The 27589-nt window shown below is 31.5% G+C and overlaps 1 protein-coding gene across 6 annotated transcripts in view; it reads right to left on the bottom strand.

Annotated features, from left to right (window-relative positions):
• The window catches only part of LOC126770709 (lethal(2) giant larvae protein), a 43669-nt gene that overhangs the window by 15150 nt on the left and 930 nt on the right, over positions 1–27589 (bottom strand). For all 6 annotated transcript variants that reach the window (XM_050490225.1, XM_050490224.1, XM_050490227.1 and 3 more), the window contains exon 3: positions 1815–1992. In XM_050490225.1, the coding sequence (XP_050346182.1) occupies positions 1815–1992 (178 nt within the window). The remainder of the gene's footprint in view (positions 1–1814; positions 1993–27589) is intronic.

Genomic DNA, 27589 nt, shown 5'->3' with positions numbered 1-27589 from the left:
AACTAGTATATATAAGCCAGTACGAAACAAACGGAGCAGACAATCTGGTTAGAAGTTCATTTAATGGAGAAAATGGACTTCTCGAAGGTAAGGCCTTATAGGTATGTTTCCATACGATAACGTAACTTATCTTTTGTTATAGAAATGTAAATTGCTATCGTAAAGTTTTACCCATCTATAATGTTTTTGTTTATTCGTTATGTTGTACTAGCTAATTCTATAAATTTAAATCCCATTCTTTAATATTGAATACAATATACGACCATTTGACCATTCGACTTTGATGTACACGTATTAATATATAGATTAAAAAATCCTTTATGTAAATACAGCGACCTTGTGGTTTACCGAGAGGAAGGAATTATGATGATTCAGAGCAATAGTATAATAATATAATTTAATTTTAAGAATAACGTAACCATGAGAGACGCTATTTTTGTTCCAATGATTAATTAAAATACATAACTAACACATTCTTGTTAAAAATTCTGTTAATATTTATTAATTTGACTACAAAATAGTTACTGTTATAATAAGATTTATAAAATATAACTTTGTTGGCTGGCAAGCGTACTTAAACATAAAGCCGAGACGAAAATAAATTTTATTCGCAATCGTGACAATTGGAATGGGGGTCAGTTGTTAAACGATAATGTTCGATTTTGATATTTGGTTACCAATTAAATAAGATCTGTAGAAATAGCGATTATTTAATAGGAAGGCAAACAGGGCACTTGGTGAGTGGTATTTTATGTATAGACTAATGAGCAACAATAGATGTCTAACCCACTCTGGCAAAATGAGTTACAAACTATAATATAATTTAGACGTTGATCATTTCTACCATATGTGTAATATGTGACTGCCTCGTTGGTCTAGTGGCTTGATGAAAGGCCGCAGACCCGGAGGTCCTGTGTTCAATTCCCAGGTCGGGCCAATAAAAAGTTATTGGGTTTTTCTGTCAGAAAATTCTCAATAGCAGCCCGGTGTCTGGAAGTTGGAGGTGTGTTCACTCCCGTGCCTCGAAAAGCACGTAAAGCCGTTGATCCTGCGCCTGAACTCTTTCCGGTCGTGTTGGATTGCCGTCCCATCGGATTATGAAAGTTAGGGAATAGAGAGTGCACCTGTGTTTGTGCACACACTTGTGCACTATAATATCACCTGCGTAGTTGGCTAATCTCTCTTGAGATTGACCGCCGTGGCCGAAATCGGTCTGGAGGACATGACATGTGGGCTCATTTGACATAGTAAAGACACCTAAGTTTAGGATGTCTGGAAGAAACATCTTATTAGTAATAAGATATACAAAACAATTCGATAATTTATTATAAGCACATTTCTGTGTTATAGTTATGTAATTATAATAATAAATAAGTTAACAAGTACTGATGTTAAGTTTTGATTAACATAAAAGTTATCATCGGATATGTTTTTTTATCAATTCGGTTAAGTATGATCTCAATGTATTAAGTCTTTAAAAAAAAGGTGACATTATACTGCCCGAAAATATTTAAAAGAAGTTCTTACCAAATAGTTGACACCATAGTAAGTTTCCTTATGAATAATGATTTATAACTAATATTGCATAATTCATGTTTGCATTCTCCAACAATTTATATTAGTAACTGTCACCTGAAACTGGTTCCCATTCAGGCCACCAGGCGTCGTGACTCTATTATGTCAGATTCCCAATGAGAGAATAGTATTTATAATACGTTGAGAATTTTATTTTTTAAACATCGATGTAACAACACAAAATAGAAAGCCACATTCAAACAAAAAATCAAAATATATATAATGGGAATTTAACTTACCGGGTATAAAATGTATTTGTGTGACAGGTGAGTCTAGGTTCGCGTGCTGACCGTATAATTCGACGCCTGGACGCCCGTATACTTTGAGGGCACCGGAAGCGGTTCCCAGGGCAGCGAGTCTTAGTAAAGGGTCCCATGCGAGAGCTGACGCTCTGTGAGGAAAGCCGTGTTGGACTGTCTGTGGACAAAAACAATAGCTTTGAATATAAATTGTATTTAATACTTTCGTATAGTTTCATATGAGTCGCCACTCATAGGTGGTTTATCTACCTAAAAATATTGGTATTGCAAAAAGTATTAACCTAAAAGTATTAATAACGAGATGAAATAAAAACTTTAAGTATAAACCTGAAAATTCAATGGTACTGATAGTATATTAACTGAAAGTTATCGGTTCAAACTTATAACTTTACGTAACACGTACTCTAATCGCGGCGCCGTTTCACTTTTATTCCATATTGTTGGATTAGTAGTATATATTAATGTTTCAATGTTATTTATTGTTTGGCACAAATTATGCAAATGCAAACAGAACGACAGACAACTAATTTTCCCAAATTTTACCGATTCGATTCACAGGGGAAAACTAAAATACAAATTCAATCGGACGTTGCAAAGGCCTACTGAAATGACTTAGACAGGGAATCAGTAAAACACAGTTGGTACACGAAGGAACAACTTGTTACTTGTCAGCAAAACGAAGTTGACTGTTAGTGTCGCGAGGGTAATTAAATTTGCATTGAAGGTATTCAGAAGACCATGGATCTTATAAAATAGAATATAATTAATTTTACTTTTAGCTACTGGTTACGGTTTAGTTTAGAACGGAAATACGATCGTGTTAATGGAGATCTGTAATAAATTAGAAGCAATTATTATGAAGTCGAATCAGTTTCTATAGACGAATCTGGTTGGCAACAGAGTAGCGAACGTTAGTTGATCAATAAGGGAACGCATTCGTTTTGTTTTGTGTCACACTTCAATTAACAATTACATATCATGTATCTAACATTGCATATCATATTATTTCTACTAACTCTACATTATTTAATTATACTATACAGGATTTTTATTTTATTTTTAACGCAGTGACAACCTTCAGAAAGGTACCCGACTCTCGTGCGGGGGGGAACCGGGTTATGTGGGATTCTTACCCACTAAAACCATTGCGATGGCCATCCTCGCCATGGATTGGAGAGTTGAGTGTTGATATAACACATCCCCTTTCGTGCTGTGCTCCGCTCGTGGCTCGGCAGAGCTCTCCTCAGGGGGCGAAGATAATCTGCACCCCCCCCTACCCATCACTAGTGCATACAGCAGCGCGAGGCCACCCCGGCTGCCGTCCTCCTCAGGGCCGTCTGAAATAGGACACGTGAAGCCCCCACCTCACGCATCCACGGCCCCAGGGTTACGCCCTATTTTTTAAGCCCCGTCATTATACCGGAATGTGTTATCTAGGTTGGTAGCCTATTATATATTTGCTTGGTAATTAATATTTATGGTGCTTCGAATGTTCTTGTCGATGTTATGAGACTTTTGAGGTATTGAATGAAACAATAGAATGAATAGTCACGATATGGACATATATACAAAATGACTCAACAATCTCGTACCGTGTAAGTAATCCTACTTAAACTGAATATAAATTATCATGTACATGGTCAAAAGAGCCAAAGACCTCACAGGATAAGAACATTCAAACAAAGACTGGTAAAAAATAAATTGTAACGTCGTAGTAGTGTGATGATTAGAATCATGTCATGATCGATGGGATGTTGATGTTAATAACAGTGATTAAATCTTTTCGATATTTGCGATAACTTGATCGTATGTAATATAATAATATATTACAATAGTTTTATTTCAAGGCTACCTTAAATGTAATTCTAGTTACGACGGCTTATCTAAGGGAATATAATAGAGCTACGGGACTTTTTGATGGTACAATGTTAAGAGCAAACCACAATATGCTGATTTTCCACATTCATCCGATCCCATTTACAGTTGTGTCAACATTTTCTCGGAAGTAGGCCTTGTAAATATTTAGTCTACAAATTTTTCATTGACATGCCGATGTCACGTCGACCTTTTTTAAGCAGTACTGAATTCAGAGGATTGATTTTGTTTATTTATTTGAATGCCGAGATAGATAGAGTGATAGCCGAGATGGCCTAGTGGTAAGAACGCGTGAATCTTAACCGATGATCGTGGGTTCAAACCCGGGCAAGCACCACTGAATTTTCATGTGCTTAATTTGTGATTATAATTCATCTCGTGCTTTACGGTGAAGGAAAACATCGTGAGGAAACCTGCATGTGTCTAATTTCACTGAAATTGTGCCACATGTGAATTCTACCAACCCGCATTGGAGCAGCGTGGTGGAATAAGCTCCAAACCTTCTCCTCAAAAAGAGGAGAGGAGGCCTTTAGCCCAGCAGTGGGACATTCACAGGCTGTTACGGTATTTGAATGCCGTTTGTTATTTGACTGAACAAAGATATTTGGTACTATATCGTTAAAGTGATAGCTATGTTATCACACTAATGTACGATGTTATTAAAATAACAACTTGTCTGGTCAGAACCATTAGCGTTAGAAACTGTTAATGGATCTAGTAGAGATATCTCATTAAATTCTAAGAAGTTTTATTATATATAAATTTTGCTTGATGAATGTCTTAAGTAATGTTTTATTAATGCGATTCAATTTAATAGCATGGGCGACACTATAAAAGTAGAATATTTTTGACTGGTATTATTGTGAAGTACGTGCCTAGATACAATTTAATTTCGAAATTGTATTGTTTCCATTTAAAATTGATTGTCACGTTGTGATCGCTGCAAAGTGAAGTTTTGCACAACCTGCTTCGGCCGTCGATCAATTGAAACCTTATAATCCTGGCTGTTAACTGATTAACCCAAATCATAATTTACAAACTTCCTAATATATACTCGACAATATTGTTATTATAATTATTACAAAGTATTGACATACGAATAAACAATTTAAAATAAATTTGATTTTATTGGAATTGGAACATTCCTTACATTCCTGGTAACAATAAAAACTTCTTGGTACAACAAATGTATCTACACAGTAGACTAGCACTAACGAAGGGTGTTTGTAAATTTAACCCTTAAGGTAGCTTAGTAACGAATACGATAACGAAGATGAAGTTTTGAAAATCTTTCGTTTTAGAAGAAACAACTCTGGTATTAAGCAATTGGTATTAAGCAATTCTGAATGATGACACGAGTGAATCCGCGGGTAAAACACTAGTGTATTTATAAAGCGAAAGAACACTGACCACGTTTTACGTCATCAATTCGCCTGCGAAATAATTTAAACGTCGTTTACCTGTTACTATTGTGGCTTAATACCCATCCATATCAGAACATAACACTTTTGCTAGTTGGTAGATATACTTCGAGCTATATTGTATTATGTTGATTTATATAAAGATGATATAGGTACAATAATGCATAATAACCGCTATGACAAAAGAAACGTGGGAATTTTTCACACATGAAATGCTTTATTCTATTACGTGATTAAAATTGAACATATTGCATTCCGCGTAATGCGAATGAACAATTTGTTACGTAAGTATATTTTTAGTTAATGTGTAAACACAAATGAATGTTAATGCATTCTCTTATCGAACTTTAACGTGTTACTGATTTAGCAGACTTTGTATGTTTTGTAAATAGTTAGTTTATCGTTGTTTATCGAAGGAACTTTTGTCAGTCTAATTAACATTTTTTAAGAAATATTTGTGACGGTGTTTACATTTTTTTAGTATATTTATTATGTTTTACGGAATGCTTCAAAATATAATCTAAAGTTTTTAATTCATGTATGCAATGTAATGCTTAATGAAAATCTTTCATCGCTACGTACAAAGACAAATCATCATCAAACATCGACCAATCGAATAAAATGCTAACGGGAGCCACTAAATGTTTCACCTATCACGAACAGCGGATTGTGAAACTGTAATTATACTTTTATGTATAAAGATACATACAGAAATTGTATATTTAGTTCTTGAATGTGAAAGTCCGGTATGCAATACAAAATACGGCTTACAAAAGAATTATTTAACGTCTATCCGTCCTACGCCTACCTTTATTTAAATATGAAACAAACAAAGAGCCTCAATCCATACATTAATATAATATTTAGTTCAGTCTACATTTAAAAATAATATGTTTTTCTTATATATTATTTTTAAAATAATATAGATAAAATATTTGAATTGTTTTTTTTGAATAATTTATTTTCAGTTCTAATGACACTATATAAATAAACTAACTTCGATTCTTTACATAATTATGTATTAATATTTTTCGTCGATATTATTCGAATATTTAATATAAACTCGCCCTTTTATCATAAAACGTATGAGGTTATTAATTCACACATTAATTTCGTTTACGATATAAATAGATTTCTCTCGTAGAAATAGTTTTGAGATTAAATGCTATATGTCTAGCGTTTATGACCGCCTGGTACATGTGCACCGAAACCTCAACATCAGACTAATGGACCGGTTTGGTACCGTTATAGGCCCTAGTTAAAACAACGTGATTTTGTTGCTATTTTGAAAGCTATAACAATAGCGGATAGGATCATTTTACTTTGATTATGATATTAGTGATTTTTCTATAATGCACAATGTTGCGCACTTTCAAAACATCACGAACCGTTAAAACTTTTTGAAATACATTAATAAATATTAATTTTATGATTTTTAGACAACATTTTCCTTATGTAACGAACGGTTGCTGGCATAAATAAGAATGTTTTATATATATATAAATTTAATTGAAAAAGTTTAGCGAGAGATTCCTTCAATCTATTTTCTATACAACTAAGTTTATAATAGTTTCAAAACATAACTCCCAAAATTAGCTCATATATTAAATTAGCACCTACCATTAAAGGGTAATTAGATAAAATAAATAATGGCTCATTCATATGTATGACACACCGCTGAGTTTAATCAATGCAATGCGTTCACGTCAATTAGACCATCGCCGACACTGTCAGTTCGCTATTATTTAGCATCCTTATTAAAATATTACATCCTCGCGTTAATTAGTATAGACTATTTTATTAAATCAAATAAGATTTTTTTTATTAATACAATTTTAAACGTTTTTTGTTAATCTTTTTTTTTTATAGTATAGGCTAGTATATGGGCCACCTGATGGTAAGTGGTCACCAACCCCCATAGACATTGACATTGTAAGAAATGTTAACCATCGCTTACATCGCAAATGCGCCATGATCTTGTGAACTAAGATGTTATGTTCCTTGTGCCTGTAATTACGCTGGCTCACTCACCCTTCAAACCGGAACACAACAATACCGAGTACTGCTGTTTTGTGGTAGAATATCTGAATGGGTGGTACCTACCCAGACGAGCTTGCACAAAGCCCTACTACAAGTAAGTAGTAATTCTATTTGTATGTGGGATATTTGCATTATTTATACAAATATAAGTATATTATTTGAGAGAGTTTGTTAGTATTTTGGATGTTATCGCTTATAGCACAGCTTAGCTCAAAAATAATGTTATTGCAATGGGCTCGACTTTTATGGGGTCAATTTAGCCAACAAATACCACTACGGTTGTCCAGCTGTTATTGATGAATATTTGTTGAGAGAGATGACTGTGATTTTTATTAAGTAAAAAAACTGTTTTTATTAACAAAAAGTAAATGATTATTGTTTTTAAGTCATATGCGAAGTTAATAGAGTCAAATTGCATATATAATATATTTTCGTAATCTTACAAATAATGCCCGAGTTCATAAAACCTCAAATATATACACAATACTCATAAACACATGCAAACATTATAGCATTCATTACATCGATTACGCGTTGAATGTTTAGCGGGCGTAGGTAACATGATGTCACTGTGCCATGACAGCTGCTTTCCTTGCCAAATGACATCACTTTATAGCGTGCACAATTTGCTCGGTCGCCGACGATCTTAGTAGTTCCACATCTTAGCTCAGTTCATTGTTATTTCATACGCTTCCTCGTCTAACTAAATAACTTGCTCCAATTTGATGAATGCTGTTTAATGGCCCTGTGGTAAGAACGCGTGAATCTTAACCGATGATCGTGGGTTCAAACCCGGGCAAGCACCACTGAATTTTCATGTGCTTAATTTGTGATTATAATTCATCTCGTGCTTTACGGTGAAGGAAAACATCGTGAGGAAACCTGCATGTGTCTAATTTCACTGAAGTTCTGCCACATGTCAATTCTACCAACCCGCATTGGAGCAGCGTGGTGGAATAAGCTCCAAACCTTCTCCTCAAAAAGAGGAGAGGAGGCCTTTAGCCCAGCAGTGGGACATTCACAGGCTGTTACGGTTACGGGGTTTAATGTAATTGTATGAGAGGTCATCATTTGATTCGTAGAAAGCTTTTTCTAGATTCTAGAAAGAAAGAACTGGAAGACTTTAAGCCGTAGTTAAAGTGGACACTTAAGTGCCTACAACTAATTACTAGTTTCTGGTGGTAGAAATACAGTATACCGTTTTTTTTTTAATAGAGACAGTACAAAAAAACATATTATATACTTAAAAAAACTGTAACTTTTTACACAACTACCCAAAAAAGGAGTGTTATGTTTTAGGGTTCATGACATGTACATGAATGGACGTATGTGAGTTTCTTTATTCCACCATAACTTTTAAATGCCTAAACAGATGTGGATGTTTGTATTGTTATAATCCTCACAATATCCGAGCCGTTTTTGGCTATAATTAAAAAAAAAACCAATATGGCGGCAGTATTTTCAACAATGTGAAAATACCTGCGCCAGGGCAGTCGTGTCGGTCTATTTTTGGACATAAATATTAATATTGTGATTATGCCGAATCAGAACATAAGTGTTAAATATCTCTAGTTATGAAACAACACCAACAAAGAAATTAAATATAGTTCTAATAGTGCGACACATTAGAGGCAAATTATAAAAACATTCTGATTGTATAGGTAATTGGGTTACTCACAATATTTTACTAACAAGCCCATGTTTCACCCTTCGTATAAAACCCTTCATTGCATAATATAAGGGGAATGTAAGGCTTCGCCGTATTTTACTGCATACAATAGTCCAGTTGAAAATTTGTTACAAAATTTTCATGTTTTCATTTGAATATTTCGAAATACGTCATATAAAATTTAACTGGCTTGCATAAACAAAGTTTGAGAGTCGTGACGTAATCAAAAATTAAAATAAACATCGTTTAATTTTTTTAAATGTTGAATGTAATGTTAAAATGGTGTTTTTTTGATATGTTCGTCCGACTGTCACGATTGATTTGTTTAATATAATGGTATAGAATTTAAAGTAAGTTAAGTCATTATTTAAAAAAGCTTTATAAAACAAAAAATAGAATATATACAGAATATTATACACAATATTCAAAAAAATACGATGATTTAAATTAAGGCAAAAATTGTAATAAGGATTTACACTGCGTACAAAATAAATCGATCTAAAGATACCGTTCAATTTTCGAATATTATTTAATATTACAAGGAACAAGGCGCCAACTGTCGTTTTTTTTTTAATTTCGTTTTTTAGTAGCGTACAAAGGTACATCATAGGCTTCGTCAGCGTCAGTGCACGCGCTATGTGACAGACTAGTGGTTTCCTGCTGAACTTCCGGTCGGACAATGCGAACTCCATCATTGTGAGTTAGCAACGCATGCGTGCAACGTTACGGAGATATCAATCCGTGAGATATTGAGGACAATAGTACGTTCGATCATAGACATTATGACGATCAAAGTTCTGTTTGTTTATATGGTAAAATTATTATACATAGTTTGCATAGACCGACTTTAGTACATTTTAGAACAATTACTATCTAAGAACAAAAATTAGACTGTAAACCTAATGTAAAAATAATTAATATTAAAAGAAATATTGCAACTATATTGCGCAAGTTACATTATCTAACTACAGCAATTTCAACATTACAATCACAATAATTAAAATAAAATTAATAAGATATAAACATTATCGTCATTTACAAACAGGTTTAACGCATAACCAAACACTTAGTCATCTAATTGTAATCGATTGCAGGCCATTTATGTTCTTCGAAGAAGTAATTAGAACTGGAGATATAAAAAAAAGCTTGTACATCAATTAGTATTCATTGCTAGTTTAGTTTGAATAAACATGAATGATCACGATGCATGACGTTCAATGATCATGAAAAAGTATGTTTTGTTATAGTACTACTACTATGCACAAGCGCCGGCGTCGTGATTTCTCATATAAAAATGCCAACCGTATAAGATTTCCCGATTGGCAATCCGATTTATGAGGAAAACATGAATGTATAAAGGAACTATGTTACTTTGCGCTAATATTTTCGTGTATTTGGAATTTTCAGATAATTTACCTCGTTCCAATGTCTATATATTTAAAAATACTTATTATATTATTTTTAAATAAGCTACTAGATACGATGGAAGTATCATATCATACGCAACTGTGTGCTTTTTTGTTATATATGAAAATTTCAAAGAAAAGGTTGACTTTACATTCTTAACAAGAAAATTGATAGATATGAAATCATTAGATACAAAATTTTTGGATTCATAAAAATCAACGATAAGGTATTAAAAACGACATTAGCAGGTCATTCTAACTCGATTTCGCTATTCACAGCCCCAAATAATCACTATATAATTTAAGACGAATTATTTGTTCGCTTGTTTATCTGTTCTTTTCCGCAGGAACGAAGCAAATGATCACACGATATTTACTTAGTAGTTTATATAGGCGTTTATCCCATGAAAGAACATGTTAGCGAAAAACATCGCGGTAAATAATATATAAGTCGATATTTTTATTTTTTTTTTTTTTTTTGAATAGGAAGGTGGACGAGCATATGGGCCACCTGATGGTAAGTGGTCACCAAACGCCCTTAGACATTGGCACTGTAAGAAATGTCAACCATCGCTTATAGTCAATGCGCCACCAACCTTGGGAACTAAGATTTTATGTCCCTTGTGCCTGTAATTACACTGGCTCACTCACCCTTCAAACCGGAACACAACAATATCAAGTATTGCTGTTTTGCGGTAGAATATCTGATGAGTGGGTGGTACCTACCCAGACGAGCTTACACAAAGCCCCACCACCAGTGATATTCGATAGTTAAAAGAAAAAAAAAATACGAAGCTTGTACATCACATGTGATGTAAAATGTTGAACTATAAGTTACAAATAATAAGAGATGAATAAAATTTGATTAATTTATATAAGAAATAACAATGTGGCAATTATAGTATGACAATCTGTATGAATCAGTCGAAACGATTACGATAACCGTAAACAAACGAAATGGTGTAAACGATTTACAAGCCCCGTTACTGGTGGCTAATTTCGTATTGCGTTTGTATACAGTCGTCAATGTAAACTGCTCTGTTAAATACGTCATAGACGGAAAGGATGCGAATAGATTCGAGCAGGTGAATAGTGTAGCGGCACTCGCATGACTCACGATACCTGGTCGGAGCGCCGCTGTTAACATTTTTTACATAAACATGATTTAACTATTTAACGAGATAAATATATTTGTCATATTTCCTTGTAAAGCAATAAGATGCGCGGGAAATACTTATATGTATATATAATAAATAAGTGACTGTGTCTAGTACACGACTGGCCCTTCTCTTGACAATTGTTTAACACCCACTCACGTATGTGTTACGAGTCGTTGATAGTTGTCCAGATAAAACGTAAACTACATATGATTCAGTAATATAGAACATTTCTTTGTGCAAACCGCTTATCGCTTCATAAATGTTGGATGTCGTAAAGTTGCTTGCTATTATGGTACTCATAGTGGATTTAATTTCAACATTTTAGTTTACACTGTTACGTTAAACACAACATTTACAACTTCAACAAATATTTGAACATATTAGAAAAATAAACAAAGTTTTAACAAATTATATTGTACACGAATCACTCGTACAAATAAACTTTACGATTGGTCAATCAACCGGTATTTAGTTATCATTCGGATAATATTAATAGTTTTTTTTCCAAATAATTTAAAATCGACTAAAACGATAAACATGAAAATCTTATATTAGAAACCTATTTAATATAGGTTAAAAGAGTACGATAACTGTCGTTTTTTAATTTATTCCGTAACAGCCTGTGAATTTCCCACTGCTGGGCTAAAGGCCTCCTCTTCTCTTTTTGAGGAGAAGGTTTGGAGCTTATTCCACCACGCTGCTCCAATGCGGGTTGGTAGAATTCACATGTGGCAGAATTTCAGTGAAATTAGACACATGCAGGTTTCCTCACGATGTTTTCCTTCACCGTAAAGCACGAGATGAATTATAATCACAAATTAAGCACATGAAAATTCAGTGGTGCTTGCCCGGGTTTGAACCCACGATCATCGGTTAAGATTCACGCGTTCTTACCACTGGGCCATCTCGGCTTTTTTATATTATTATCTCTCCGAATTTCTTGACATTGACGTTTTGAGTTGCCTTTGTATTATATATGTTTTGACGTTAAAGGCTGCATTACATTATTTTTATCAATTAAATCAATTGTATGTATATAATATTGATATATTTAAATAATTACAATACAAATTAATAAATATCCTAATTACTAATAAGCGTTTGCGTCTATGTAATACAACCGTGAAAACCAACGACAGCGACGCTTTTGCTAAAACTGATAATTTTATTCTTAGAAAAACAATGCAAATTTGTAAATTAAAAGTGCAAAAAAAAATTATAAAAAAAATCGAAATGTCTGAACGATATTTAAAAGTATAAGCGCGTAACGTATAGAGCTGCGAACAGTAAGATCGCTGATACTAATAGTATTTACCATATAGATGAGTAAGTATATATACTTGAGTAAAAATTATTGCATTTACTAATCTTTGAGATCAATAATTTTTTAGATCGTTTGATAAGTGCAACATCAATATGTTAATTGCAAATAAAAACTAAGAACAAAAGGCATTCTTAAGTTAATGTTGCAAGGAAATCGAATTCCGTTTAATAAACCTACTTCCGCTTGTACCCTCAATAAAGTTCAACCTTTGCACTCCAAAACGCAATACTGCATCTCACGTCTAAAAAGTGCCGCTTGCACAAACAACGTTCGCTATCGCGATGAACATAATAATGTGACGAAGGAGGATGAGGTTATTTATTTGTTAAGGATGCTTTGGAATAAACTTTTTACATGACGTAAAATTTTAAATTATACTTATACTTTAAGAATATAACGATGCAAAATATGAATGTTTAAATAACGAATAAGTGTTTAAATTTATAAAAAAATATATGATATTGTTATTTAAATGTTGACATTTTAAATAATAAATAGTATTGTACAAAACTGTCACCTTTAATCGACGACATGGAATTCTCTGATAATTTTTCCATTTCACTGATTTCAATATTACCTTATCATCAAACGCTACTCAAAAAGCAAAAACAGTAGATATTTATCAGAATAACAAAAAAATATTGTTCTGAACAATGGAGTCGTTTTACGTTTTTAGAGAAAATAATCAAATTTGTATACATTTTTAAAAGCACAGATATAATATAAGGGAGGTCAGTACACATTTTTTTCTAGTAATATAAAGACATCAATTCTTACATTAAACAATAGATGTGAAAGTGGAAGTGAGTTTCCATGCGTGGTATTACGCAATCAGCAAGAAATGGAGCAGGCAAGCATTCTCGACACCAGGAGCGGAACGGCGCGGTTGTCATCGAGTCTACCTATGCGGAAACATTACTTGGAATCTAATTACTGCATTATATGATATTGAGTTTAATTACTTACAGAGCTTAAAAACTGCTCTAAATATTTATGATTTCTTATTGATCAAAATTTACAAGAATGTTTGCCTACTTATTTAATACTGGGTTTACTTGGTGACATGGGTTAGTGCAAGCCCATTTGAGTAGTAAGGTACTCATCATATATTCTACCGCTAATTGTAAGCCAATGTAAATACTGCCTGTATTTACATTGGCTTACTATAGGTATAAAAAATAATAAGATCTTCGTTTCCGAAGCGTAATTAATCTGACTGAAGAATTCTAAAAAGACTCGGCTTAAAATTTAATATATAATACATTTGTAAATATTATCTGTAACTTCCTGTTGTTAAATATTTAGCGTTTCGTTATCCGTTGCGTTTATTCACATAAATATTATATGATTTATTATATAATTAATATATATTTAATATATATTATATTTGTCGATCCACAAGTAATAATCTTAACGTTGTCTTCTGTTGCAATGTTGAATATTTCGTAGTTTACTTTTTTTATTTCTTTTTTTGATATCTACTTGTGTCATTTGTATTAACTAAATTATTAAATGTTCACACAGAACCAAATATTCCTTATGTATTTATAATCCGTAATAGATTTGTGAATTCATTGTTGGTTTACCTTATTAAATTAATAAATAAAAGGGTGGCGGCACATTGGCGATGTTAACGTTTTTTACAGCGCTAATATGTATAGAAAAAACAGGTGATAAATAGACATAAAAGACAATATAACACACTTATTATTTTATTATACCTAAATATAAACACACATATTGCTTCAGGGTATTATATTTTACAACATACCAGATATTTATTTCAACCTATTGGTCGCCAACGATATTGGTCATGACGGACGTTTTCAACGGAGATTGGCCAACTGCACAGGAGATACTATAGTGCAAAAACGTGTGCGCAAACATTGGTGAACCCTCTACTCGCTCTTATTATTTGACTGGACAGAGATCAGGCGCAAGACCAACCAATGCACCGAGGCAGGGTAGTGAATCACTACCAACTTCCTGATACCGGACCTTATATACCAAGGTCCTCGATATCTGCAGCTTTATAAGCTAAAACACTAGACCATCACGTCGAAATATGTTTTAATGTATGAATTATTACAAAAAACAGTACCTATTCGTATTTTTTTGTTTAATACGTCATGTTGAAACATTCTTCTGGTATTTATGTCGACTTAGTACAAATATTTAACGCATAAAGCACAAAAAAACCGACATTTATCGCGATAACATTCCTGCGCGTCCGGGTCTCTCTCAGTTTAGGAAAGCATCTTCGTTGTCTTTTCTCTTATTAATATTATTTATAGAGTTATTTCAGCTTTTTTTAATTTGAATTTAAGTGCTGCTAATCCAATTGAAATAAATTGATCGTAATTATATTTGTATGTGACAACATATAGTGTTAATGCGGCCAAATAGCGTCGGTAGGTATGAAGCCTAATTTACACAACCAATCGATCGATATTACCTTTAATGTAAAAAAAGTAATGTAACAGCCTTAAGGAATTGTAACGAAATATCGATATAAATGTAAAGTGCTGCCCCAGTACGGTTTGGCGGATTACCTTTAAATTATTTTCTATTTTTAAACTTTAATTAAGATGATGACGAAATATATACTATTTCGCCACAAATTCTAAAGAAAAACGGATTTAGTTAATTTTATAAATTTAGCAAATTATTATATTAATATATTACCAATATATATTTATGAAATAATAAATTTAAATTGTATTGGAATCCATCCAGCGATTCCGGTCTGTGAGTAACAAAAAGCATAAACTTTCGCATTTATAACATAAATCTTTAAACCAATTCGACAAGTAAGAAACAGAAATATGTCGAGTCCAGTAAAATTAGATTACTTAAGGAATAAAACTTTCATGTAAATTGAATACGTAACTTTTAATACTTAAAAACATCTAAAAACATAAGTGTGATAACCAAAAAAGTAATTAATTTTGAAAGGCAGCCTGAGGTTATTCGAGGATCGATAGCGATAGCTTTATCGCGATAACCGATAGCTTTACAATGAACAATTATACATAATAAATAATAAAATACATACGCTGTAATAGACACTCTTTCAAGTGAACCGTAATAATAGAACCTTTGTATTACACACGGCTTATGTATATAACGACGGGCTTATTTATAGACGTTGTTTAGCGGATGTTTAGTTATTGTACAGATTTTTCTGTTTCCGTCATCATTGTTGTGACATTTTTTATGTTATAGGCAGGCGGGAGAGCAAAAGAGACACTTGATGGTATGTGGTTACCACCGCCCATAGATATTGGCGATGTAAGAAATAATAACCATTCCTTACATTGCCAATGCGCCACCATTAGGAAATGAGATGTTATGTCCCTTGCGCCTATGGTTACACTGGCTTACCTTTCAAACCGGAACGCAACAATACTAAATATTGCTGCTTAGCAGCACAACCTGCAGAGACCGCCCTGCACAAAGTCTTCCAACAGGAAAAAGACATTAGAAAGAAGAAGAAATAATATTGTTTAACTAATCACTCCTAAACAACGTTTAAAGCCAACTATTGTTTATTATTTAAGCCTTAGAATAATTTTATTGTGTATAAATAATATGATTATTTAATAAATTTTTGGATAAAATAAGCAAATAGAAATTGCAAAAAAATGCATTGAACTTAGTATAATGTTAATTGAAAGCAGTGCTCATATGTTTCTCTTTGTAGATAGCTATTCAGATGAGTTATAAGCTAATTAATAATAATGAGTTCGCAATTATAGTTATGGTAATGATAATTTAATGGGCAAACTAACGTATTTGCATTAATTTATTAACTATAAATCATTAAAAAGTCGTTTTAAAAAATGATTGTACTAATTTTAATGAAAATAAACTAAATGTTGTATTTTTTATTTTTGTAAATCAAACGATTCTTATATGAATGGATGCGATTGTTTTTATTCCAAAGTGGTAAAGTAAAAGTAGTTAGTAAGTTTTATAATCACTTTTTACTGTAAGTTTCGAAAACAAACAAAAAAATTATAAATGGAAAAGATAAAAAGATATAAAAAATAAACAAAAAACAAACCTCCCCAAGAACAGATGTGGAAACCTTAGTCCCACCGATGGGACATTTTTATTTTACTTTTATATTTCTTCACACTTCCTTGAAACTACATTACATTGCAAATTATTTATACAATACTCGTCAGTGTTGTATAAATGAATTGCATTATGTTTTTTACTACATGTCATTACCTCCCATATTCAGGTTTGCATAATTCAGGGTATACCTAGTCAAGTCCTCTTCAGACAATATGTGTAAGACTTTATCTGGTCTTGCGATTAAACACAGGCGTTTACCGTATAACCGGTGCCGTAAAACAAACATGGTCAGTTGCAATTCCTCACAGGTCCTCGTTTGCGTCATAAACTGTAACGACCGCGTGATTTTTACGAGCGAGCACCAACAGGCAATCCCGGTATCATAAATCTATCGTAAAACGCACGAATCAATTCTCAATTTCGAATACTTTATACCTTATTATACTCATATATCCAGATATATCATATATTAAGAAAAGAGGTTTTATATCACAATATTTATAAAAAAGTTACATGCGCGATTGTAAAACAAATTTCATGTAAACATTTTTTTAATAATTTTTACATTACATTAAGGTAATAACCTAACGCAAACTCGACAAGATTTTATAAATACATTGGATATATAAATTAAATTAATTATTCTTCTGTTTTATTATAATTATTTGAATTATATCATTTACATATGTACGTACGCAGTCACAAACACATTTACACACAAACAAATTATATATAAACTTTAATATACCTAGTTACACTAAACATCGTCTGGACACCTATTCATAGAGTAAGAAATCGGCAATCAACGCAAAAACTATCGTAATACTGCTGACTAACTTGTGGTCAATAATATTAACTTACCTTTTCAAACGACTTCAAAAAAAAAAAAGGAGGAGGTTCTCAATTCGACTGTATATTTTTGTATGTTTGTTATACGACAATTCCGCCAATTGTAATTGATTTTGATGTTTTTTTTGTTTAGTAGTTCATGTTTCAGAGGTGGTCCCATATAATTTTATCGAAATTGATTCGATTTGAGAAAATCAACAAAAACAAAAATATTAACACAGATAATGTTTTGGTTTGTGGTTCCCTTCAACAAAAGTATTTGATGAGGAGTTTTAATCATGATGCCGTCATGATAATTATTATACATTAATAATACCTATTCTTAAAGAAGAAAGAAAAAACTACTTTCTGCCAAATGGCGCTGTCATATTTGAGCAGCACGTAGGCCTACCCATAATACCTATATGAGGATTAATAAACTTAAAAAATACACTTACTTCCTACAAAAAAATTAAATATAAAATTTATTTAAAAAAAACAAAAACCGACTTCAAAATTATACCCAAACTATGTACAAACTTAAAAAAGGAAAAAATAATATTTTAATTACTTCAAAGCAAGAGCCTTAAAGGAAAATCAACGAAATTTTTGATATTTATGCATCTATTTAATATTTATAAACAATTATTTTTAGAGTCGGTGCCAGCCAAAGACAAATAACCTTATTAGATATTAATAAATTAATTGGGTAAGTACTCAATTAATTTATTAATATATGAATGCGAAATCGAACGAGCTGAATGCTAAACGAAAATGATAATTGCAAAGAAGTACAACAAAAGATTTATTATTTTCAAAAATTATTAAATTCGAAAGTTTGTTGCAAAAGCAGGATTAAACTGTCTTTTTTGGCTGGCACTGACTCCAAAAATAACTGTTTATAAACTCTCTGCCTCTGAAAATTTTGCTCAGGTGTCACACTTAAAACATTGCACTGAAAATTGCGACGTTGTGCCGAATAAACATTTACAGATCGCTTTAAAAAAAAAGAATAAAAAAACTAGTATGAATAGTTTTATTATAGATAAACTATTCATTCACACTTCCATTGCCTATTACGTAAAATAAATTTGAATAGCACACAAACAAAAAGGAGCCGTCGAACTCGCTACATGTGAGGTTTCTAAGCTGGATGCAGGTTTTCTGATATCGGAGTACCTCTAAGGCTTCATACCAGGGCTCAACTGCAGTAAGTAACGCTTTACAATTTATATCCGTTTTATTACATGTCATGTGAAATAGGTCACACTTGCGTTTTTTATTTATTAGGACCAGTGCTAATGACATTAAAACCTTACATAATGTTTTTTTTTCTTGAGATATGTAAATGCATTACAACACAGCATATAATAATATTATAATGTCTAGCTATTAATATTATAAATAAAAATTATAATAGATCGATATTTTTTAGAAAAGAATTGAACAAAACAGCCTTTGTTTCGTCAGTCTGTTCTTGTCTATGGACCATTATTTATTTTTTTAGAAATAAAATAAATATACATAATTTGTACATTCAAGACTGTATAATATAATATCTTCATTATTAAGCAACAGAGCTGAGAATTGTAATTACACTGTTATTATCTATCATAATAACTATGACTTGAAACTCAAACAACGATGAAATGTAAAAAACGATAGTGATGCTTAACCGGGTTTGAACCTGCGACCTGATTAGACCCACGTGATATATTTACTAGGCCACCTTGCCCAATGTGATTAAATAATTTTTCAAGCTTTATTTAGGTTTAATTATATGAAATCCTCAAATGTAAGAAAATCACGTTTTAGAATTTACAAAAAAAAAGTAGCTGTGGAGAGGTAAACGATTCGAACGACCTTCACGAAGGTGACTGTCCGATCACAAAGGAGTCCAACTATCTATAGAATGGAGGTTTGTAAGACTTCTATTAATCAAAATAAAAAGCTTTAGAAAGAGTGCCAAGATCTTTTGATAAGAGATTCGTAAATTGTAATATACAGGCTCTAAAGGGAATAATTACTTTGCTACGTTTAATACATAAAAATACATTTTTAAATATTATATGATGTTTTCATAACGATGACAAGTGTAAATTGGTCGGCACAGTGGTTGCAACAAGTGGCTGTAATTACACCGGGTCACTCAACCTTCAATCCGGAACACAACAATACCAAGTTCTGCTGTTTTGCGGTAGAATATCTGATGAGTGGATGGTACCTACCCACCTATTATATACTTCATAAATAATTCGAAAATTAAACACGAAGAGTGTAATTGGATTTTAAAAGTTCGAATGTATATAAAAAAAACATCGTCCTCATCAAACCAGATTACGGATTCATGATATTATTTTTGGGTTTCACAGAACTGTCGCATGTTGACCGAAATGTTTCGATTACAACATCGGACGGGCGACAAAACGTGATATTGCATTCATGTAAAATATTAGAAGGATACCCTTATTTAAATTAATTGTATATTCATGAATTTTATTGTTTGTAAAATATATGCACCATAAACTCTCAATAAAAACATTATTATTGATGTTTGGAAACGTGGTTACTATATAACATATTATATATATATACACAATTTTTATAATATTTTTACTGCTATTGTTATGAGTGAAACACTTCGAAATAATCGATTTTCGGTTTCCTTATTTATATTGACAAGTTAATTCGGTAGTAACAATCACTTTTAATAGTAATAAATTATCGTGTAAATATTAGCACAGAAATAAGATAAGTCACGTCGAAGGCATTTGAGGACACCACGCGATTTTTTTACAAGTGAATGAACTCAGTCGACGCGCCTTATCGTACGTATAAGATATCGCATTAAATTGGACAAATATTGATACAAATCTGCATTCTAGTGACCAAAATTGTTTGTCGCCGGAGTAACGTATTTCGAACGATCACTTAGCAGTTTTTTCAAGTTTACATTTTGAGTTAGTTTGCTAATACACTAACATTATCCGTCTAGCAAACAAAGATTAATTATTGCTAAGCTTAAACATTTTTGTGGCTTCAGTCGTTTCAATACAGTCAATGGATTTGCATCTTACAGTTATGAAATTTAAATGAAGCTACAATCTAAATTGCGCAAATTGTACAATCAAGTCTGGCACGGCGTGTGGGAGGCCATACGAAATAGGACAACGTCGAAATAGGAAATGCCACCCTCGGGAATTAAACGAGTTGCCCGAATGTTTCTACGCATAATGCGACTAAATTGACGATGTCTTGAGGAGGAAACCGTGGGAGACGCTATATTCAGGCAATGACGCGACCTAATAGAGGTTAAGCTGTTTGCCCCCTTCATAATGAAGCCTCGCGCCTTGTTGAACGCAACTACGCTATATAAATTGGATGACATGCATGAATCCATCTGAATTTTTTGATAGATGAAAAATGATGTCAAGTAACTTTGTTATAAAACGGTGAATTGGTCGATAAAGTATTAACACTTTTAATGGCTTGAGCATAAACAATGCAATAAATACATCATTGATGTTTAATAATTTTACCGTTTTAATGGTAGCGGCATTCTTTCGCATTGGAAACAGTTCAGCCAATTGAAAACTCGAGTTCACGATATCACGTGCTCGCTTTGATTTTTATTGCATCAATTCGAATACCGTAGTCCAAATGAAACATGGCATCTGTTCGGCATCGACTCTTCAAGACATTAGACTTTAAAAGCGTGCGGTTTAAAATTATAGCTTGCGCTATTTTAAATATTTTTTATAGGTTTTGAACGAACATTTTGTATAATCATATAAGGTCCCTATCTAGCTTTATCGTACTTTTATTGGTGGACTATTTTGATTACTTATTTATAAAAACACTAAAACAGAAATAATAAATAAGATATAAATAAACAAATAAAGTTTCCAAATCAGAATTTTAAATAATATTTATTTTACTAATAAATTTGCAAACGGTAAATTTATTATGCACAAGTAGAATACAAGTCAAGTTTACAGTATCTTAATTTTGAATAAATTTACCGTATGTTGATTATTTTAAATTTACAAATAAGAGCACAAAAATAATATTATTTTTAATATGAAATACAAATAACGAAGTACATACATACTAAAGAATGACTGGAAGGTCGTTGACTGGTAGTACTTTAATATTCTGATCGATATTTTCTATTGACTACATTACTGTTTGACACTTTGTAAAAATATGACGGGATATGTGGCAAAAATATAACCTTATATTCGGACTCGTTCATCTATTTTTGTTTAAACTCGTATTCTTCCCTACACCAGTCAAGTGGCAGATAGTAAGACAGACAAACAAGTTTATACAATTTGTTATCAAACGTCGAAAAAATTGCTACTTTTATATAAATATTTGCATACCTAGATTTATATATATATTTCTGTCAAGTGATACAAGTATAATTTTTGCTTAAAAAAATTATGATTCTTCGTTAGGCTTTCATACTTTATGTAAGACGTAACTAATATGTAAAGTTCATAATTAAGTTATTAAAAAAACAGTACCGAAAAAAGCTCGTATTGGATGGTGTCTAAGAAGACACAAAAAGAATAAGGCCCTCTAACAACAGTGTTGGCATGAGGAATGTGGTCCCGTCAGATATCTTTATAATAGACAGAGCGAGTTAGGTATATAATGATGTAGACAGGCCTTACGATTCCGATTAGATTCCTTATAAAATTTAATATAGAAGTATTTAAATGTCCAAACTACCGCGAGTTGACGAATATATGATATACTTGTATTTCGATCGATCGATGGTTTTAATAGTTGCTGTATGTTTGGTGATAAAATAAAATAAGTTATTGTTAACTTGTAGTTATTATACCAAGATCAGATGTAAGAACAGGTTTCTAGTAAACGACGTCTAGTCGAGGTTCTAATGAATATTGTACTCGGTAAAACTTTGCGTGTGGCCAGTAAAACAATATGCGTTTGTTACAAATATGCCAATCAACGTTGTCTATTAAAGCATTATGAGTGCCAGACAACTCGATATATTGTTTAAAACAGCCTTTCAACCTTTACTTTATATGGACCACAAACAAAATATATTTAGGTAATGATTTCTTAATTTTCGGGATTGTACAAATATGAACGGATTTATCGCGTATATTTTAACATTTTTTATGTTTCACTTTGCAGTGTCCGTGGTCACAAGCAGTTGTTTAATTCAAATTATTTAGGTGTTAATAAAAAAACCTTTCATATTTAAAATAGTTGAAAATAAAGTAACACCATGTGGGCTACCCACAAAAGGCTGAGTACAACTGGTTTAAATGGTCACCATTGGTTTACAGCAAGGTTTTTTATTTGTGATCAAGTATTAGGTACATGAGTATTCAGTTTATATACATGCCTATATAAAACAATGATAATTATCTAATGTTATAAAAAGTAACAAAACCAGTTTATACGTCAAGCTAACAGCGTAATTTAAATATATATATAACATGATATATATAGAATGATATATATAGAACATGAACTCAGTACATATTTATTACATACAAGATTATCTCTGTTATATACTAATTTAATAAGTAAAAAAATAACCTGAGGGCTCTCATTAAAACGTTAAAAAAGTTGAAGCTGTATATTATTGTATCACCGACCGAAATACAATTACAACAATTATATTGTAAGGATCTCAAAACGAGTGATTGAAATTTAAATAGTCCGTAAATGTACTACCACTGAGCAGCATCCGCATGAGAGGCATGATCTCCTCTTAAGATTTGACGGGCCGGTTGGCGTGGTTAGTAGATACTTGACTTTCACGCCGAAGGTTAACCCGGAACAGACATTTGTGTGCATGAACATGTCTATTTGTCCTGAGACTGGGTGTAATTATCTATATAGGTATGTATTTACAAAAGAAAAGTAGTATATCAGTTGTCAGGTTTCATAGTACATGCTCTGCTTAGTTTGGGATGTGATGGACATGTGTGAATAATGTCCCATATATTATTTATTTAAGATGGTTTGAAGCGTATTGCCCCACGCTGCTCCAGTGCGACTAGTGGTCACCACCACCCAAAGATATTGGCGATGCAAGAAATATTAAAAATTCTTTACATCGCCACAAATCTTGTGAACTACGATGTTATGGCCCTTTTGCGTGCAGTTACACTGGCTCACTCACACAAAAGTGTTCCGGTTTAAAGGGTGTGTGAGCCAGTACTAAGTATTGCTGTCTAGCGGTAGAGTATATGATGAGTTCATATGTTGTTTTGTTGTTAAACTGATATATTGTTTGTTTCTGATAATAACGATGAGACACACAGGTAACACGTTAAATTTATATTTTCCTTATAGTAATGCCTACAAGTAGATTTAATAACAAGCAATCTATTTCAATGTAGCTTGCTTATTAAAAAAAAAAAAAAAACTAAATCATCATCATTGCTTACAAGTATTTTTAGTATTATTTTTAACATATGTGACTAATGTTTATTATATCAATGGTATCTAATAACGTTTTAAAATCTGTCGATATCAAGTAATTAAAAGAATGATAAGACACGTAAATAGTCATAACATTTTTTTTTTTTTTTGTAACAGAACTAGACAATTGTAGGTATTGAGAAATAATGGAATAATTATGTGTGAAAACTTTTTAATAAGGTGTTCAATTCCATATTTTTTAATTTCATAAGATAATTGGTAATCTAAGGTACCACGAAAAAATATTTGTGGAGTGCGTTGATGCATGAATATTTATGTTCCAATATACATACATTACTTGAAAAATTATAGGATAATATATATTTACATCAAATAAAATATTAAAATTTTTATTGATGTAAAACTTTTTTAGCGCGAATATATTTTAAGGTCAAATTTTAGTGTAACGTTTATACTATGTGTACATTAAATAAATTGTTTCATAATGAAACGTTGCTAACTGTATCTACAGTGTCATGCGAACTTTTTTTTTTAACTGTGAATTAGTTCGAACCAGAATACTCTGAAATAATTTTTAAATGGAATGCATTGGCTAGCTATCTTGTGTTACATCGGCTTATAGATAATTAACGGCACGGGCGAGGTCGGGCGTGGCGATTTATTGCTTTACAAGATATTGATAGCGATTCTACTATAAACACGAGCAAGACTACAATAAGTGTAAATCAATCCGAATTCCGAGTTATACGAACACTTGGTAAAGCAAAAAAAAAAGCTTTGAGATTTTTCCTTATATTTTTGTTAAATTGCAAGATTTAAGTATGTTTTAAGATAACCTAATGGCCAGATTAAGGAACCACTCTTTTCGGAATAATTTATTTTATTAATATTTATTATATTTCGTGCTCTATAAATAAATAAATAGATGATATTTTGTTATAATAGAAAGGATGATAATAGTCATGAATCAGGGCTACCTTTGTACACAAACTGTCTTGTGTTCTTATTTATATCGTCGATGTACTGAAAACTATATGTCGATGCACTTTAGATTTTCTGTACCTTTTCCTTGAAATGATATCAGATCGTCCACCCTTCAAACTCTTACACAACAGAACAAAATATTCCTGATTCCCGCTAGAATGTCTGATAAATCCTACTAACCGCCAATATTTTAGAACATCATTGCATACACTTATTTCAATTAATCGAATAATTATATAAGTGTTTTATTTAAGTATTTATTTTATAAGATGAATATCTAAGCGCTCGCTATAAATTCATAACAACCGATAGTCATCATGTAACAACCAGTTGAAATTGTTGGTAAATTTTTTTGTACATATAAAAAAATAATCTATTTAGTAATCAGGTTTTCAATTACTTTTTGACTACAACGTGTAGTAAATAAGATTATAATAGAAGAAACTTATAATTACAAATATTATTTTAGTCATTCACTGAACGGTTCAATAGTTACATCGATCGTTTATTATCGTTATCGACTTATCCCTTATCGACCGATAACCGTTGAAACTCCGTACAATGGTACTCGCGTCCAAAACTAAATTCTTGGAAACGGTTAAAGTACATAATCTAATTTTAGTCTTATTTTTAAATTTAAAGTATTTTTAAAAACTTTCGTTTGCGCGTTAGGTATCTAAAAAGATTGTTTTGATATATCTATCTATTTTTTTATGTTTTATGGAGTTAACAGATTTCGGTAATAGAATATCTTGACATAAAAATCCAATGATTTTTGAATTTTTTCGACTCGCGTACAACTTAGGACTTCGGACTGCAATCTTATTAGCAAGCTACTAGACCAAAGCGGTAATTTAAGTTACACATGAATAGCATTAAACTTTTGGGATCAATTACAATTATTATTAACACGGCCGCTACATATAATAACTATATATAAAAAAATTCAACCCGCTTATTAAATACAAAAATTGTGTGAACGCACGCTAAGCGTAAATTAAGTAACAATGTTTATAGATAAACTCAAAAATCACTTATGTTTTATTTCAAGGCATAACCGACTTGTATCTATATTTTATTATATTACAGTATCAACAGTTTCGATTAAAAACATCCAAATACAAACCGTCACTTTATGTATTTTTTATTATTATGCAATGACGTAAATGAGAAACAAAATTATATAAGCTTTCATTCGGCCACTTGTGGAGTTTTGATATAATTGTCAATTTGAAACAGTTCGGCAACCTTGACAGCAATCTATACGGACGGTGGCATCACGCCCGTAGGCGCGTCTGTGCGAAACTTTAATGAATTATTTTTCCGGTATTTTTTTTACATCTATGTGTATCGATTATATATAAAAAATATATTATAAATATAGTATTTGATTTCATACCGACTGGAATTTTTTTAATTACTGATTGGAATAATTAATTATTATAAAAAAAGAATGTCACTATTTTTTTTTTAATTTAAATAAAAAAAAAGTTTAAAAATACAAGTTACAACTCAAGAAATTTCTTCTAGCAAGCACTTTAGAGAAGATTAAAAGGTAAGGTTTTTATAATCAATGAAAACAAAATAAAAACTCTATACTAAATTGGTAATCATGAATAGGTATGTCATTAATGTGGTTTTAATTGATATATTTGTTATTATAGTAATGTACAACCACAGCTAAATTATGTAAATTAAAATAAATATTATAAAAATAACTATTTTTATGTATTACCGAAAAGGGGCTGTAATAGTTTTTATTTTAATGTAAATATTTTCTATATATTGTCCTTTTACATAGGTATAGTTTGTTCAATATAAGCAACACCATTACTCATTGGAATAATCAATTACTAATATATATGTATATTACCAAAAATATTAATGTACATGCATTAATATTTTTGATATAAAAGGTTTCATAATTACAACTCCTATAGCCTTGATCCACTTTAGTTAACACAATATGAAACAAGTTCTATAAATTATTTTTATAGAACTTGCAATCTAATCAAAAAGTAAACGCCTAGTTTAGGGTTTGACATGATAAGACATTGTTACTTAAAATGTTAACCGTAATAATTAACAAATCCTTGATTTTAATTTTTTTTAATAACATTTATAGTAATCTATTACTGGATTAATGTCTTAAACATAATTTAAGCTTTGTAAGTCTTTTACAGTCAGAAATTGGTCAAATAAAAAAAAAAAAGGACAACGGCTGCTTGATCTTCTTTTCATATTTTTTGACAATACATACAAATCTGCATAAATTACCTAACAAAAAACCATAGACACTAATATATATATCTATTTTTATTATTTTACTTATCGCTAATAATTAATGGTAATGTTAAGAATAAATAACGAGTTAAACATAGTAAACATATGCCTAATGAAGTCTTTATCTTTAATTTACTTAGTAATAAAACATCATTGATGATTAGCATCAATACTAATTGCTTAACTACAAATCCCATTAATCAATAATGGAAATGCTTACAATTAATTAAGTAATTATGCTCATATAGC

Source organism: Nymphalis io, chromosome 9, assembly GCF_905147045.1.
Source record: "Nymphalis io chromosome 9, ilAglIoxx1.1, whole genome shotgun sequence".
In the NCBI taxonomy this organism is placed as follows: Eukaryota; Metazoa; Arthropoda; class Insecta; order Lepidoptera; family Nymphalidae; genus Nymphalis; species Nymphalis io.
This window is presented reverse-complemented; position numbering and strand designations above follow the sequence as displayed.